This window comes from Giraffa tippelskirchi, chromosome 4, assembly GCF_054371585.1.
Source record: "Giraffa tippelskirchi isolate mGirTip1 chromosome 4, T2T-mGirTip1v1.2.pri, whole genome shotgun sequence".
In the NCBI taxonomy this organism is placed as follows: domain Eukaryota; kingdom Metazoa; phylum Chordata; class Mammalia; order Artiodactyla; family Giraffidae; genus Giraffa; species Giraffa tippelskirchi.
Window position 1 is genome coordinate 195,794,636 of NC_137278.1, and position 14,260 is coordinate 195,808,895.

Sequence of the window (14,260 nt, forward strand, 5' to 3'; positions counted from 1 at the left end):
GCTCACTGATGGTAAGATTGAGGTTCTTGAGCAGTTGCATGAAGCACAGAGAGAAGGGGTGATGTGTAGAAGACTCACAACTCTGATTGGCACCAATCACCATCACAGCCTATGGTTCCTGGGAGAGTTCTGAGAGCCACAGACAAGGTTCCAGGTAACAGAATTGCATTCTTGTTCCAGAGCCCTGGGATTCCTGGGATGAGATGGTGGGAGATGCCCTCATCTGCTTCTTTACTACTGCTATGTGTGTGTGTGTTAGTCACTCAGTAATGACTAACTCTTTGCGACCCCATGGACTGTAGCCCCTCCAGGCTCCTCTGTCCATGGGATTTCCCAGGCAAGAATACTGAAGTGGGTTGCCATTTCCTTCTCCAGAGGATCTTCCTGACCCAGGGATGGAACTCAGATCTCCTGCATTGCAGGCAGATTCTTTACCATCAGAATCATCAGGAAGGCAAGTTGACAGTAGTATATAATGCTACTACTATGTACTACTGTACTTGCCTGGACGATTCCATGGACAGAGGAACCTGGTGGGCTACAGTCCATGGGGTCACAAAGAGTCAGCAACGAGTGAGCAAATCAGCATCAGCACATGTACTACTGTTAACTAGTGTTGTAATATCACATGCTGATGCCAACTCACTTAATCCTCACCAAAACTCCATAATCTCAGCATGATTACAACCCTCCTTTTACTAATCAGAGAGTGTAAGAACCCTGTTCAAGGTCCACACATGACATGCAGCTAAACTGTGAGTCAAGACCAGGTAGTCTGGCTCCCGAGTCTGTTCTGACCCCTGCCTTCCACTCTCTCAAGTTCACTGTGGACATAGCTGGGTTAGTGTCCTCCCTAAAACTTTCCTTCTTCAAATCTTGGATGAGATTGGACACTGAGATTTCTTATGTGTCAGAGAAGAAGTAAGCTCTTCCGAGGGTGAGTTGGTCCAGGTTGACCTTGCACCCCCAGCTCTGGGGTAGAGGGTGCTGCCTGGGGACAGCCTGCCAGCCCTGAGTTAGCCCCTCCTTTCTAGCCCGTCCTTCCCTGTAACAGAGTCTGGAACCCTTAACAGTGTCTTACCTGTGAGATCTCAATCCCAAGGTGAGTGAGACCATGTGCACCTGGTTCACTAAACACATCCCTGTGTCATCCCGTGGGAGGGATGACTGGACCCCAAAAAGCATGCCCTGTGTTCTAGGTGTCTGGCTGATGGTTTCTGGTGATGGTGTGGAGTCCATAACTGGGTAAGGAATGATGACTCTGGGCCCAGAAGGAGTAGAGCATCAATTCTAAGTGACTGAGCAGATCTTGGTCCTTCTCCAGCCCCTGACTTTAAATTTTGGCTTTGATATTTACAATCAGTTTTTATCATTAATGTGTTAAAGGTCCAGATATAGAAGGAGATAGGGCTCAAGTACGGTCATGGAACTTGAGAATGAGAGGACCAGATGACAAGGAAGTGAATCTTGTATAAACAATGGGTAAATATTAGCATATTTAGAGAGAGGAAAGCTTGTGTTTAATTGTCTTTTCTCCTGAGTCTCAAGAAGGAAGGATGGGTATGACAGGACAGAGAAGCTGTGTCTGCGGACCAGGATGAGGGGTCCTTCTGGTGGGGGATGTGGTAGGGCAGTTAAATGGCCAGCAGCGGCCCTGGGTGTGGGCCAGGCTGAGACATTAAGGTGGGCATGTGTGTGGCTCATGAAGCTGTCTCTAGCTCTGGTGGGGACTCTGGGGCCTGTGTGTTACAAATGCTTCCTTCCATGTCTGTGCTAAAAAGACAGAGTCAGGATGAGGGAGCCTCAGGGTGGGCTTGTTTGGACTACAGGGCTGCATCATGGGAATCTTGAGCCTGAGGGGGCATGAGGAAAGGGGGCAGCACATTAATGACCTTGAATTTTGATGGGGAAGCTCTCTCTTGCATCACTTATGGTCCTTTTCAGTTCTATACTCATCCCAGGATTACCTTCTGGGGAGCATCTGAGAGTTTCTCTGATGAGTGGAAACAGAACAAGGCATCAGTGGCTAGACTGGACATCAGTCCCTTCTGCTTGTATCTGTCCCATCAACCCATCTGGGATTCCATTCTTGCCACCACCTTTCTTCTTAAATGCAGAACTGAGGAGGTGGGGTCACTGATGGTTCCAGGAAGCACGAGCCCCTTCTCTTCTCTGCCTCACTTGCCCCTTCTTTCCCCATCACGTGCAGCTATCATGTAGAAGAAGACTTTCTATTTCCCCTTCTGTTTGGAGCTGTTGCCTTAAATTACATTTTGCATCTTCTTTAGTTACAGTTTATAATACAAATGTGTTGTGAATCTTATCACACCATACTCTCAGCTTATGAGGGGGATAAATGCGAAGTTTAGAAAACTTTAGTATTTCTAAACTATAATTTTCTTGTTGTTGTTGTTGTTTAGTTCCTTAGTTGTGTCCAACTCTTTTCAATTCAATGGACTGTGTTGGATGCGAAAGGACCACCAGGCCCTTCTGTCCACCGAATTATCCAGGAGTGGGTTGCCATTTCCTTCTCCAGGGGATCTTCCTGACCCAGGGATCAAATCCACATCTCCTGCTTTGTGGGCGGATTCTTTATTGCTGAGCCATCAGGGAAGCTCCATGCTTTCTTGTAGAGATCCCCACTACAATTTTGGAAGACTAGAGTTGAATGATGATTTCTACTCTCTTTGTTTCCTTTAAAAGCAATCTTTTTCTCTCCATAAACATTTTTTTTGGTGAGTATCTGAAAGAGATATTTCACATAAAATAAAATGCAATAAAGGGAAAGGGATTTAACATGTCTGATCGTCCCTATAAGGAACCCGCCTGCCAATGCAGTTTTTATCCTTGAGTCAGAAAGATCCCTTTAGAAGGAAATAGCAATCCAGTCCAGTACTCTTGCTTGGGAAATCCGCTGGACAGAAGAGAATGGAGAGCTACAGTCCAGGGTTGCAAAGAGTCAGACACGACTGAGCACACAGGCATGTGCTCCAGGACCCAGTCTCCAGATCATTCTGAGAATGGAGAAAAGACCTGCAATCTGATCCCCCCAACTTGATGGGTCTCACTTCATGCCTCCACAGTCACCTGTGAATTGCTGTTCTCCTGGCCCTCATTTTCTGCTGACCTGATAAATATTATTGTATTTCAAAACTTCTTGTAGTTTTCTGCTTCCACCTTAAGCTCAGTGCTGGGGAAAATCATTACTTGATTCTACAAAAGATATTCTCCACAGGCCAACAGATCCCACACCCAGACCCTGTGAGATCTCACCGTTTGCAGATGTCGACCAGGGTGATTAGGAGAGAGAAAGGCACTCATGGTTTTTGATGCACCTTTTCTATCCCAGTCCCAGTCATGGGGCCCGGCTCTCAGGACCACGGAAGCAGGAGGTCAAAGGACCGTGTTGCTCATATAAGGAGATGTGGAAGATTCAGAAGCTCATTGGTGTCTGAGCTTCAGAAAGGGGCAGATGCAGCCTCCGATAGTGCCTGAAATGGTGAAAGGTGTTGCTATTGGCTCTCAGAAGGGAGGATGTAGGGGGTGGTCTATATAGACCCCGGTTGGCACCCTGACGCCTCCTCACAGGCTGATTCTGCAGCTGGGACTGTGATCTTGGGGACGTGGGGTCAGGATGGCTCTGAGCAGACACCTCTCCCTCCAAGGACTCTGTGTCCTCCTCCTCGGCACTGTGGTGGGTGGTCAAGGTAAGAGCTGCCCCACTGTCCTGGGTCCACAGCAGGGAGTGGATGCCTTGGTGAAGTCAAAGATGTCTGTAGTTGCGGAGCCGAGCCTCAGTGTTTTTGACCAAAAAGGAGCCACGCTGACTGTGAATACTGGTCCTTCTCCTGTGGAGGGTCCTCTGGTCGTAGCGGCGGATTTTACAGAGCAGTGAGGTTTGGTCTGGACCGAGCTGGGTCAGCCTGAGTCCCTCCACTGTCTCGCTTGTTCTCAGGGAGCTTCCAGGAGTCCCACTGGCTCCCAGAGTGTGGAAGGTCCAGCGACTGACCTCAGCTGGGACTCTGGGCTGTTCCCACATGCTCCACAAGCCTGGTGTGTGAGCACTGTCCCTGGGTCCCCGTGTTTTCTGTGTCTGTGCTCCTGTAGGCTCTCTGTGTTTCTCTCTCTCTCTGTGTCTCTGTGTGTGTGTGTGTATGTGTAGGGTGTGAGAGTGTATGTGAGGGTGTTTGTGGGTGTATGAGGCTGTATGAGGGTGTGGAGTCTGTCTATGTGAGAGGAATGAGACTGCTGAGCAGGGACTGAGTCCGTTGGTCTGTGAAACACACAGGGTGCCCGCAGGGCTGGGTGTCATGTCTGCTGCATGTAACCAGATCAGAGATTATTGTGTACCTGCCTGCCTCTCTCTGGGTCCTCTCTCCCATCCCCCAGCCTCCCATATTTCTTGTCCTGCCTTAAAATATAAATTTTATTTCATCAGGCATTTAGTAGTTTTCAACATTTCTGCTATTATGAAAAAAGTTGCTCTGAGCTTTTCTGTATTTAAATGTAAAGACCATTCATGATTATTTCTCTAATGATGTTCTCTGGGTGGAACTGTTGTTTAATGGGCTGTGAATATCTTTAAGGCTTTTGGTGCATAGAGATTAAGTGCCTTTTGAAACGTTTACCCTGAGTTTTATTTCCACTAGTATTTTGGGAGAATATTAGTTTCCACTAACCCTCACCAACATTTGCTTTTTACTAAGCTTTAAAATCTTATCCAGTTTCATAGGCAAAAACTAGCATATATTCACTAATTTAATGCTCATTTCCTCCTTCATTTCTTGCTGATGACATTTGTGCTTTTTAAATTGTGATGTTTGTCATTTTGGCATGATTTATATTGGAGCTCTCTATACTACTACTGTGACTACTGCCCCAGTTCAGTTCAGTCGCTCAGTTGTGTCAGCCTCTTTGCAACCCCATGGACTGCAGCACGATGGGCTTCCCTATCCATCACCAACTCCTGAAACTTGCTCAGACTCATGTCCTTTGAGTCAGTGATGCCATCCCACCATCTCATCCTCCCTTCCCCTTCTTCTCCTACCTTCAATCTTTCCCAGGATCAGGGTCTTTTCAAATGAGTCAGTTCTTCCCATTAGGTGGCTGAAGTATTGGAGCTTTAGCATCAGTCCTTCCAATGAATATTCAAGACTGATTTCTGTTCAGATGGACTGATTTGTTCTCCTTGCAGTCCAAGGGACTCTCAAAAGTCTTCTCCAATACCACAGTCCAAATGCATCAATTCTTCAGTGCTCAGCTTTCTTTATGGTCCAATTCTCACATCCATACATGACTAGTGGGAAAACCATAGCTTTGGCTAGATGGGCTTTTGTCAGCAAAGCAATGTCTCTGCTTTTTAATACGCTATCTAGGTTTGTCATAGCTTTTCTTCCAAGGAACAAGTGTCTTTTAACTTCATGGCTGCAGTCACCTTCTGCAGTGATTTTCGAGCTCCCCAAAATAATGTCAGCCACTGTTCCCATTGTTTTCCCATCTATTTGCCATGAAGTGATGGGACCAGAGGCCATGTCTTAGTTTTTTGAATGTTGAGCTTTAAGCCAACTTTTTCACTCTTCTCTTTCACTTTCATCAAGAGGCTCTTTAGTTCTTCTTCCCTTTCTGCCATAAGGGTGGTGTCATCTGCATATCTGAGGTTATTGATATTTCTCCCGGCAATCTTGATTCCAGCTTGTGCTCCATTCAGCCTGGCATTTCGCATGATGTACTCTGCATATAAGTTAAAAAAGCAGGGTGACAATATACAGCCTTGATGTACTCCTTTCCCTATTTGGACCCAGTCTGTTGTGCCTTGTCCAGCTCTGACTGTTGCTTCCTGACCTGCATCCAGATTTCTAAGGAGGCAGGTAAGGTGGTCTGGTTTTCCCATCTCTTTAAGAATTTCCCACAGTTTGTTATGATCCACACAGTCAAAAGCTTTGGTGTAGTCAATGAAGCAGAAATACATGCTTTTCTAGAACTCTCTTGTGTTTTCGATGATCCAACGAATTTTGGCAATTTGATCTCTGGTTCCTCTGTCTTTTCTAAATCCAGCTTGTAGTTTTGGACGTTCACGGTTCATGTACTGTTGAAGCCTGGCTTGGAGAATTTTGAGCATTACTTTGCTAGTGTGTGAGATGAGTGAAACAGTGTCATACTTTGAATACTCTTTGACATTGCCTTTCTTTGGGATTGGAATGAAAACTGACCTTTTCCAGTCCTGTGGCCACTGCTGGGTTTTCCAAATTTGCTGGCATATTGAGTGCAGCACTTTCACAGCATCATCTTTTAGGATTTGAAATAGTTCAGCTGGAATTCCATCACCTCCTCTAGTTGTTACCTATATGAATTTGAGTGCACAATAGTCCTACAAGGCAGAATACATTTATCTCAAAAACCAGATCAGGAAACTGAGGCAAAGCAAAGTTAAATCACTTGCCTAAATAAGACAGATAAGATTTGAGTAAGTAGCACAGGTAAAATTAGAACCCGAGCATTGGCCTTTCCAGGTGGTGTTAGTGGTAAAGAAGCCACCTGCCAATGCAGGAGATGTAAGAGACATGGGTTCGATCCCTGGGTCAGGAAGACCACATGAAGAAGGCCATGGCAACCCACTCCTGTATTCTTGCCTGGAGAATCCCATGAACAGAGGACCTTGGCCAGCTACAGTCCATGGGGTTGCAAAGAGTCAGACATGACTGAGCAGGCATCTTGGATACCTTGTTTCTCCTAATGGCATCCATAATTCCTGTAGGTTTTCTTTATTCCTTTGCATTCTTTTTGCTCCTCTGATTGGATAATTTCAACTGCTCTTTCTTTTAGCTCATTGAGTCTTCTGCTTGGTCAAGTCTGCATTTTTTAAAACTTTTTGTTTCATATTGGAGTATAGCCAATTAACAATGTTGTGATAGCTTCCGGTGAACAGCAAAGAAACTCAGCCATACATATATATATGTGTATCCATTCTCCCACAAACTTCCGTCCCATTCAGGCTGCCATATAACAGTCAGTAGGAGTCGGTCCTAAGTTCCTTGACTATCCCTTCCCTTCATTCTTTTCCCTTGGTAACGATAAGTTAAGTTCTCTAATATGTGAGTTTCTTTCTGTTTTGTAAATAAGTCCATTTTTAAAATTTCTTTTTGGAATCATATATAAGGGATATCATATGATATTTCTCCTTCTCTATCTGATAGTCAAGTCTGTTTTTGATGCTCTGTATTGAATTCTTGAGTTCATTCATTGTATTATTCAGCTCCAGAATTTCTGGTTAGTTTTTTGCTTTTTTTTAATGATTCTATCTGTTTGAAACTCAATAAATTTACAAGCTCCCTTCATATTAAAGCCGATTTTCCCCTCCTATTTTATTAGGTCTTTAATGATTTTAGATAATTTTTAGTAAATTAATTCTACTTTTTCAGCAGAAGAGATAGCCTCAATAAGCAAGCCCACCATTACCGAGAAAATCTCCTAGACCTCTCCGCAGTAATGAAATCACATATGTGTTTGTGTCATAAACGAGATAAAAGCTCCATGTAGGCAAGGACATTGTCTTATTATTTTCTGTATTTATAGTACTTTAAAAATACCTGCCTCTCCATAGATAATTTTATCATTAATAAAAATTTAATTATTTAGTATTAATAAAAAAAAAAGTAGCTTCTTGTGTGCTTTCAGGATCCTATTCCATGCTTTACTCTTACTTCAGTGTCAGAATTCTAAAATATCTGAGTAAGCATCATAGGGTGTCTCTCTACTTCTACTGTTTCCCTTACCTCCCCCCAAGTATCTATATTTCCTTCCTAGGGTGGACCTCTCTGGGTCTGTGGAGTAAACTGTGTCCCTCCATAATTAATATGTTGAATCCTAGCCCCCTAGTGTGACTGCACTGGAGATAGGGTCTTTAGGAAGTAACTGAGGTTTAATAGGCTTCCCTGTTGGCTCAGTAGTAAAGAATCCTCTTGCCAATGCAGGAGAGGCGAGTTTGATCCCTGGGTCAGGAAGATCCCTGGAGAAGGAAATGGCAACCCAATCCAGTACTTTTGCCTGGGAAATCCCATGGACAGAGGAGACTGGCAGACTACAGTCCATATGTCACAAGAGTTGGACACAATTTAGTGACTAAACCACTAACACCAAGGTTAAATAAGGTCATAAGGATGTGGCCTTAATCCAATAGGTGACTTTATTAGAAGAGAATGAGACAGATCTCCCTCCCTCTCTCCCTGTGCATCTGTCCCGAGGAAAGGTCAGGTGAGCACACATTGGGGGAGCCATGGCTACAAGCCAAGAGCAGAGGTCTCAGAATGAACACCGCCTTGCCAGCACGTTGATCTCGCACTTACCATCCTCCAGAACTGTGATAAGATAAATAATTTCTGTTTTTCAAGCAGCCAGATTCCGGTTTTTGGGTGGCTGCCTGCCTGATCTGACTATACACCAGGATCTTCTCCGGTTCAGTATTTCCCCAGATGTTCCTGCTGTGATGCACCACTTTGGTTTCCAGAGTGAGAGCACAAGGAGCAGGGTGGAGATGTGAGCGCTGTTAAGGGTGCCTCAGGGACAACATCTTGGTAGAGTGTAAGAAAGATTCCCATTTTCTGACCTGAATTTAAAGCTAATGGTGCCGATCAAGGTCTCAGGGAACTCACTTCTCAGTTCCTGACAGGCAGGCAGGAGCCTGAGACACTGAGTGAGATCTAATGTGATAGAGAGAGGTGGTTTCGGTCCCAGTTCCAGGTGGGACCAGGCAGCAGACCTGGTCACACAGGAAGAAGTCTCACCTGGAAGAAGCAGTGAAGGCTCATGTATAAACACCCAGCTTGTTTACCTGCTGTCTTCTGACTCTGGAGGGAAGCCCTGCATCAGTTATGGGTTGTTGTGCAACCAATTACTACTGAACTCGGCAGCTTAGGTCAGCAAACACCTAGTATCTCACACTTTCTGTGGGTCAAGAATTGACATGGCTTACCTGGGTCCTCAGAATCATGATGTCTCACAAGGATGCAATCATCTGAAGGTTCAACCAGGGGAGGATATCGCCCATGTACTTCCCTGGTTGTTAGCAGCATTCAGACTTTGGTAGATTGTTGAGCTGAAATCTAATCTCATAAGTGACATCTCATCCCTTTTGCCAAATTCCATGTGGTAGATGCATGTTACTAGGTACATTTGAGTGTGGGGATTACACAAGGATGCGAACACTAAGCAGCAGAAATAATCAGAACACTTTAGAGCCTGTTACCACAGCCCTCTGTTTCTAAGCTGGATGAGATGCTCCCTATGGACAGGGAAGGAGAGGGAGGATTCCTCCCTGGATCCCGGGCCATGAGCTGTAACTGAGATGGGGAAGCTGGGCCCTAGTAGCCTTGGGCACATCTACAGGGAGAGCAGCATCCAGAGTCTCTGAAGGCCTGTCCTTGGTGGTGTCCCTGGAGCTGGTTGTACAGGTTCATGAGAAATACTTGGTGCCTCCCTTCCTGCTCCGTGTACAGTGATGGAACATTGGGAGCTTAGAGTTGGTTATGGTGGGCATATATATACCACAGAAATCAACAAATGCTATACACAGAGAATTTTTTTCAGAGATCAGAGTGTTCATTTTTTATTACTTGGCAGTATACTAATGCATGGTGTCCTAAGACCTGTCCTGCATTTTTGTCTGTCTGTCTTGCAGATCTGGAGCTGAGGCTGAAGGATGGAGGTCACCGCTGTGAGGGGAGAGTGGAAGTGAAGCTCCAAGGAGAATGGGGCACAGTGGTTGATTACAAGTGGAGCTTAGAAGAGGCAGCTGTGGTGTGCAGACAGCTGGGGTGTGGAGCTGTTGTTGATGCTCCCCAAGGAGCTTACTTTGGACCAGCAGTTGGCCCCATTTGGTTTTCTTATATTTACTGCAGAGGGACAGAGTCAGCTATCATGGAGTGTACCTATCCTACTGTTAAAGATTATCGTCCTGAGGGCTTTTCCCATGATCGCGATTCTGGAGCAGTCTGCTCAGGTAAGTCCTGTCTTGTCTGGGAGGGGATCTCCAGCAGGAAAAGCCTCAATCTCATTCCCAGCCTAACTATAAGAATACAGATCACAGTCTTTAGTACATACATGGATGAAGGTTCCAGCCACACAGTTATTCCTAGAGCAGTAGGTGTTCAAGGGAGCAGAAGGGCTTGCTTGGCCCTGAACAGGAAAGGCTCCAGATCCATTGGTCACTGTACCCTTCAGGTTTGTGTGATGTGTCACAGGAGGCAGTGAGAGGAGTCAAATATATCATACATGTATAACTGCCTGGTTGAACCTATGTTAACTAGGTTCATCATGGTAGGTTTTTGTTTTTCCATAGGATGGTCAGACAAGTGCAGCTATAAGAGGTGATATAGTAGAGGTATAGGTAAGAGGAGGTGTGAGTTCATTATACTCACAGGTCCTAGAGAGACAGAATATCAGGAGGTGGGTACTTGGGGGAGGTGCAAATAGAACACCCTGATCCAAGCAGAGATGCCTCCAAAATGGAGTAAGAGGACCCACTGATGAGTGACAATACATATATATGGGTCTTGTTTTTGTTTTCATCCAGCCAATCTATGTCTTTTGGTTAAAACATTGAATCAGTTTACATTTAAGGGAATTATGGATATATGTGTTCTTACTGACATTCTGTTAATTGCTTTGTATTTTTTTGGTAGGTCTTTTTTTCTTCCCTTCCTCTTTGGTTCTCTTCTCATTATTTGATGGCTATCTTTAATGTTTTGTTTGGATTCCTTTTTCTTTATTGTGTGAATATATGCTATAGATTTTTGGTTTGTGGATACCATGAAGTTTTGATATTCAGTCTATTGTAAGTTGCTGGTCTCATAATTTCCAATGAGTTTCCAATACCTTGCATTTTTACTCTCCTCGTGATTGCTAGTTTTGGTATCATATTTGTGTGTGAAAGCTTTCCTAACTTTACTGTACGTTTGCTTTTACTGGTAAACTTTCTCATTCATACTTTCTTTTTCCTTCTCTGGTCTTTTAATTTTCTGCCTAGAGAAGTTCCTTTAGCGCTTGGAAATTGGTATAGTGGTGCTGAATGTTGAGCTTTAAGGCAACTTTTTCACTCAACATACAGAAAACATTCAGCTCAACATTCAGAAAACAAAGATCATGGCATCCGGTCCCATCACTTCATGGCAAATAGATGGAGAAACAGTGGAAACAGTGGCAGACTTTATTTTGGGGGCTCCAAAATCACTGAAGATGGTGACTGCAGCCATGAAATAACAAGACGCTTACTCATTGGAAGAAAAGTTATGAGCAACCTAGACAGCATATTAAAATGCAGAGACATTACTTTGCCAACAAAGGTCTGCTAAATCAAGGCTATGGTTTTTCCAGTAGTCATGTACGGATGTGAGAGTTGGACTATAAAGAAAGCTGAGCACTGAAGAATTGATGCTTTTGAACTGTGGTGTTGGAGAAGACTCTTGAGAGTCCCTTGGACTGCAAAGAGATCCAACCGGTCCATCCTAAAGGAGATCAGTCCTGAATGTTCATTGGAAGGACTGATGTTGAAGCTGAAACTCCAATACTTTGTCCACCTGATACGAAGAACTGACTCATTTGAAAAGACCCTGATGCTGGGAAAGATTGAAGGCAGAAGGAGAAGGTGACAACAGAGGATGAGATGGTTGGATGGCATCACTGACTCAATGGCCATGAGTTGCGCAAGCTCCAGGAGTTGGTTGTGGACGGGGAGACCCGGCGTGCTGCAGTCCATGGGGTCGCAGAGTCAGACACGACTGAGTGAGTGAACTGACTGACTGACGGATGGTGGTGCTGAATTCTTTTAGCTTTTTCTTGTCTGTAAAGCTTTTGATTTCTCCATAGAATCTGAACAAGGGCCTTGTTCGGTAGAGTATTCTTGATTGTAGGTTTCCCCCTTTTATCAATTTAAATATATCTTGCCACTCCCTTCTGGCCTGCAAAGTTTCTGCTGAAAAATCAGCTGATAAACTGATGAAGATTCCTTGTAAGTTATTTGTTGTTCTTTCCTTGTTGCTCTTAATAGTTTCTCTTTGTCTTTAGCTTTTGTCAATTTGATTAATGCGTGTCTTGATATGTTCCTTCTTGGGTTTATCCCCTTTAGGACGCTGTGCTTCTGGACTTCAGTAACTATTTCCCTTCCTATGTTAGGGAAGTTTTCAGCTATTCTCTTTTCAAACATTTTCTCAGCCCTCTTCTCCTTCTGGGACCCCTACAATGTGAATGTTTGTGCATTTAATGTTGTCCCAGAGGTTTCTTAAACTGTTCTCACATCTTTTCATTCTTTTTTCTGTCCCATAACAGTGACTTTTCACCATTCTCTCTTCTAGCTCACTTATCTCTTTTTCTGCCTCATTTATTCTTCTATTGATTCCTTCTAGCATAATTTTCATTTCTTTTACTATATTATTCTTCAACTCTGTTCTGTATATCTTCTAGCTCTCTGTTAAACATTTTTTGCCTCATCTCATTCCATGCCTCCATTCTTTTTCCAAAATCTTGGTTCATCTTTACTATCAGTACTCTGCATTTTTTTTTCAGGCAGATTGCCTATGTCCACTTCACTTAGTTGTTCTTCTGGGATTTTATCTTGTTCCTTTGCCTGGAAAATATTCCACTGCTATCTCACTTTGTCTAACTTTCTGCATTTGTGGTCACTCTTTCACAGGCTGGAGGGTTGTCCTTCTTCTTCCATTTGGTGTCTGCCCCCTGGCGGGTGAGATTCAGCTAGGGGCTTGTGCAGGCTTCCTGGTGGGAGGGATTGGCGCCTGCTGACTACTGGATGGAGCTAGTTCTTGATCTTCTGGTGTGCAAGGCCATGCCAAAAGAGGTGTATAGAGGCAGCTGTGGGCTCAGAAATACTTTAGACTGCCTATCTGCTAATGGGCAGGGCTGTGTTCCTGCCCTGTGGGTTGTTTGACCAGAGGCATCTCATCACTGGAGACTGCAGGCTGTTGGGTGGGGCCAGATCTTGGTGTTAAAATGGCAGCCTCCAGGGGAGCTCACACCAGTGAGTACTCCCTGGTACTTCTGACACCAATGTTTTTTTCCCTGCAATGAGCCACAGCTGCCCCCACCTCCCCAGGAGATCCTATACGACAAACAGGTAGGCCTGGCTTTGGCTTCTTTGAAGTCATGGCTTTTTCCCTGGGCCCCAGTGGCCTTCCCTGGGAGCTCAGCTGGTAAAGAATCTGCCTACAATGCAGGAGATCTGGGTTCAACTCCTGGGTTGGGAAGATCCCCTGGAGGAGGGAAAGGCTACCCACTCCAGTTTTCTGGCCTGGAGAGTTCCATGGACAAAGGAGACTGGCAGGCTACAGTTCATGGGGTCGCAAAGAGTTGGACATGACTGAGCGACTTTCACTTCACTTCCCTTGTTCCTGTGGAGTTCCTATGATCAAGCCCCCTGGCCTTCAAAACCAAGTGCTCTGGGGGCTCCTCTTCCTGATGCCAGACCCCCAGGGTGGGGAGCTTGACCTGAGTTTCAGAAACATTCTGTGGAGAATCTGTCATATAATTATTTTCCAGTTTGTGGATCACTCACCTGGTGGGTATGAGATTTGATTATATTGGAAATGCACCCCTCCTACCATCTGACTGTGGCTTTTTCTTTCTCTTTGGATGTAGAATAACTTTTTTGATAGGTTACACTCTTTTTTTGTTGATGGTTGTTCAGCAGTTAGTTGTGATTTTGGTGCTTTTGTGAGAGGAGGTGAGCCTAAGTCCTTATACTTTGCTATCTTGCACATTTTACCTTAATATGATAAGTGAAAACCGAAAACAAAAGTCATTTAGTCATGTCCAACTCTTTTCAACCCCATGGATGACTATACAGCCCATGGAATTCTCCAGGCCAGAATACTGTAGTGGATAGCCTTTCACTTCCCCAGGGGATCTTCCCAATCGAGGGATAGAACCCAAGTCTCCCGCATTGCAGGTGGATTACCAGTTGAGCCACAAGGGAAGCCCAAGAATGCTGGAGTGGGTAGCCTATCCTTTCTCCAGTGGATCTTCGTGACCTAGGAATTGAACTGGAGTCTTCTGCATTGCAGGCAGATTCTTTACCAACTGAGCTATCAGAGAAGCCCTTAAAATGTAGTGTGTCAGTTCGGTTCAGTTCATTTCAGTTCAGTTGCTCAGTCGTGTCTGACTCTTTGCGACCCCATGGACTGCAGCACGCCAGGCTTCCCTGTCCATCACCAACTCCCAGACTTTACTCAAACTCATGTCCATTGAGTCAGTGATG

General features: G+C 44.7%; 1 protein-coding gene across 2 annotated transcripts in view; it reads left to right on the forward strand.

Moving 5' to 3' along the window:
- The first annotated feature begins 3,579 nt into the window (after positions 1-3,579).
- The window catches only part of LOC145544787 (antigen WC1.1-like), a 51,903-nt gene continuing 41,222 nt past the window's right edge, over positions 3,580-14,260 (forward strand). For both annotated transcript variants that reach the window (XM_081587991.1, XM_081587992.1), the window contains exons 1-2: positions 3,580-3,707; positions 9,674-9,994. In XM_081587991.1, coding sequence (XP_081444117.1) covers positions 3,635-3,707; positions 9,674-9,994 — 394 coding nt within the window. In that variant the 5' untranslated portion in view covers positions 3,580-3,634. The remainder of the gene's footprint in view (positions 3,708-9,673; positions 9,995-14,260) is intronic.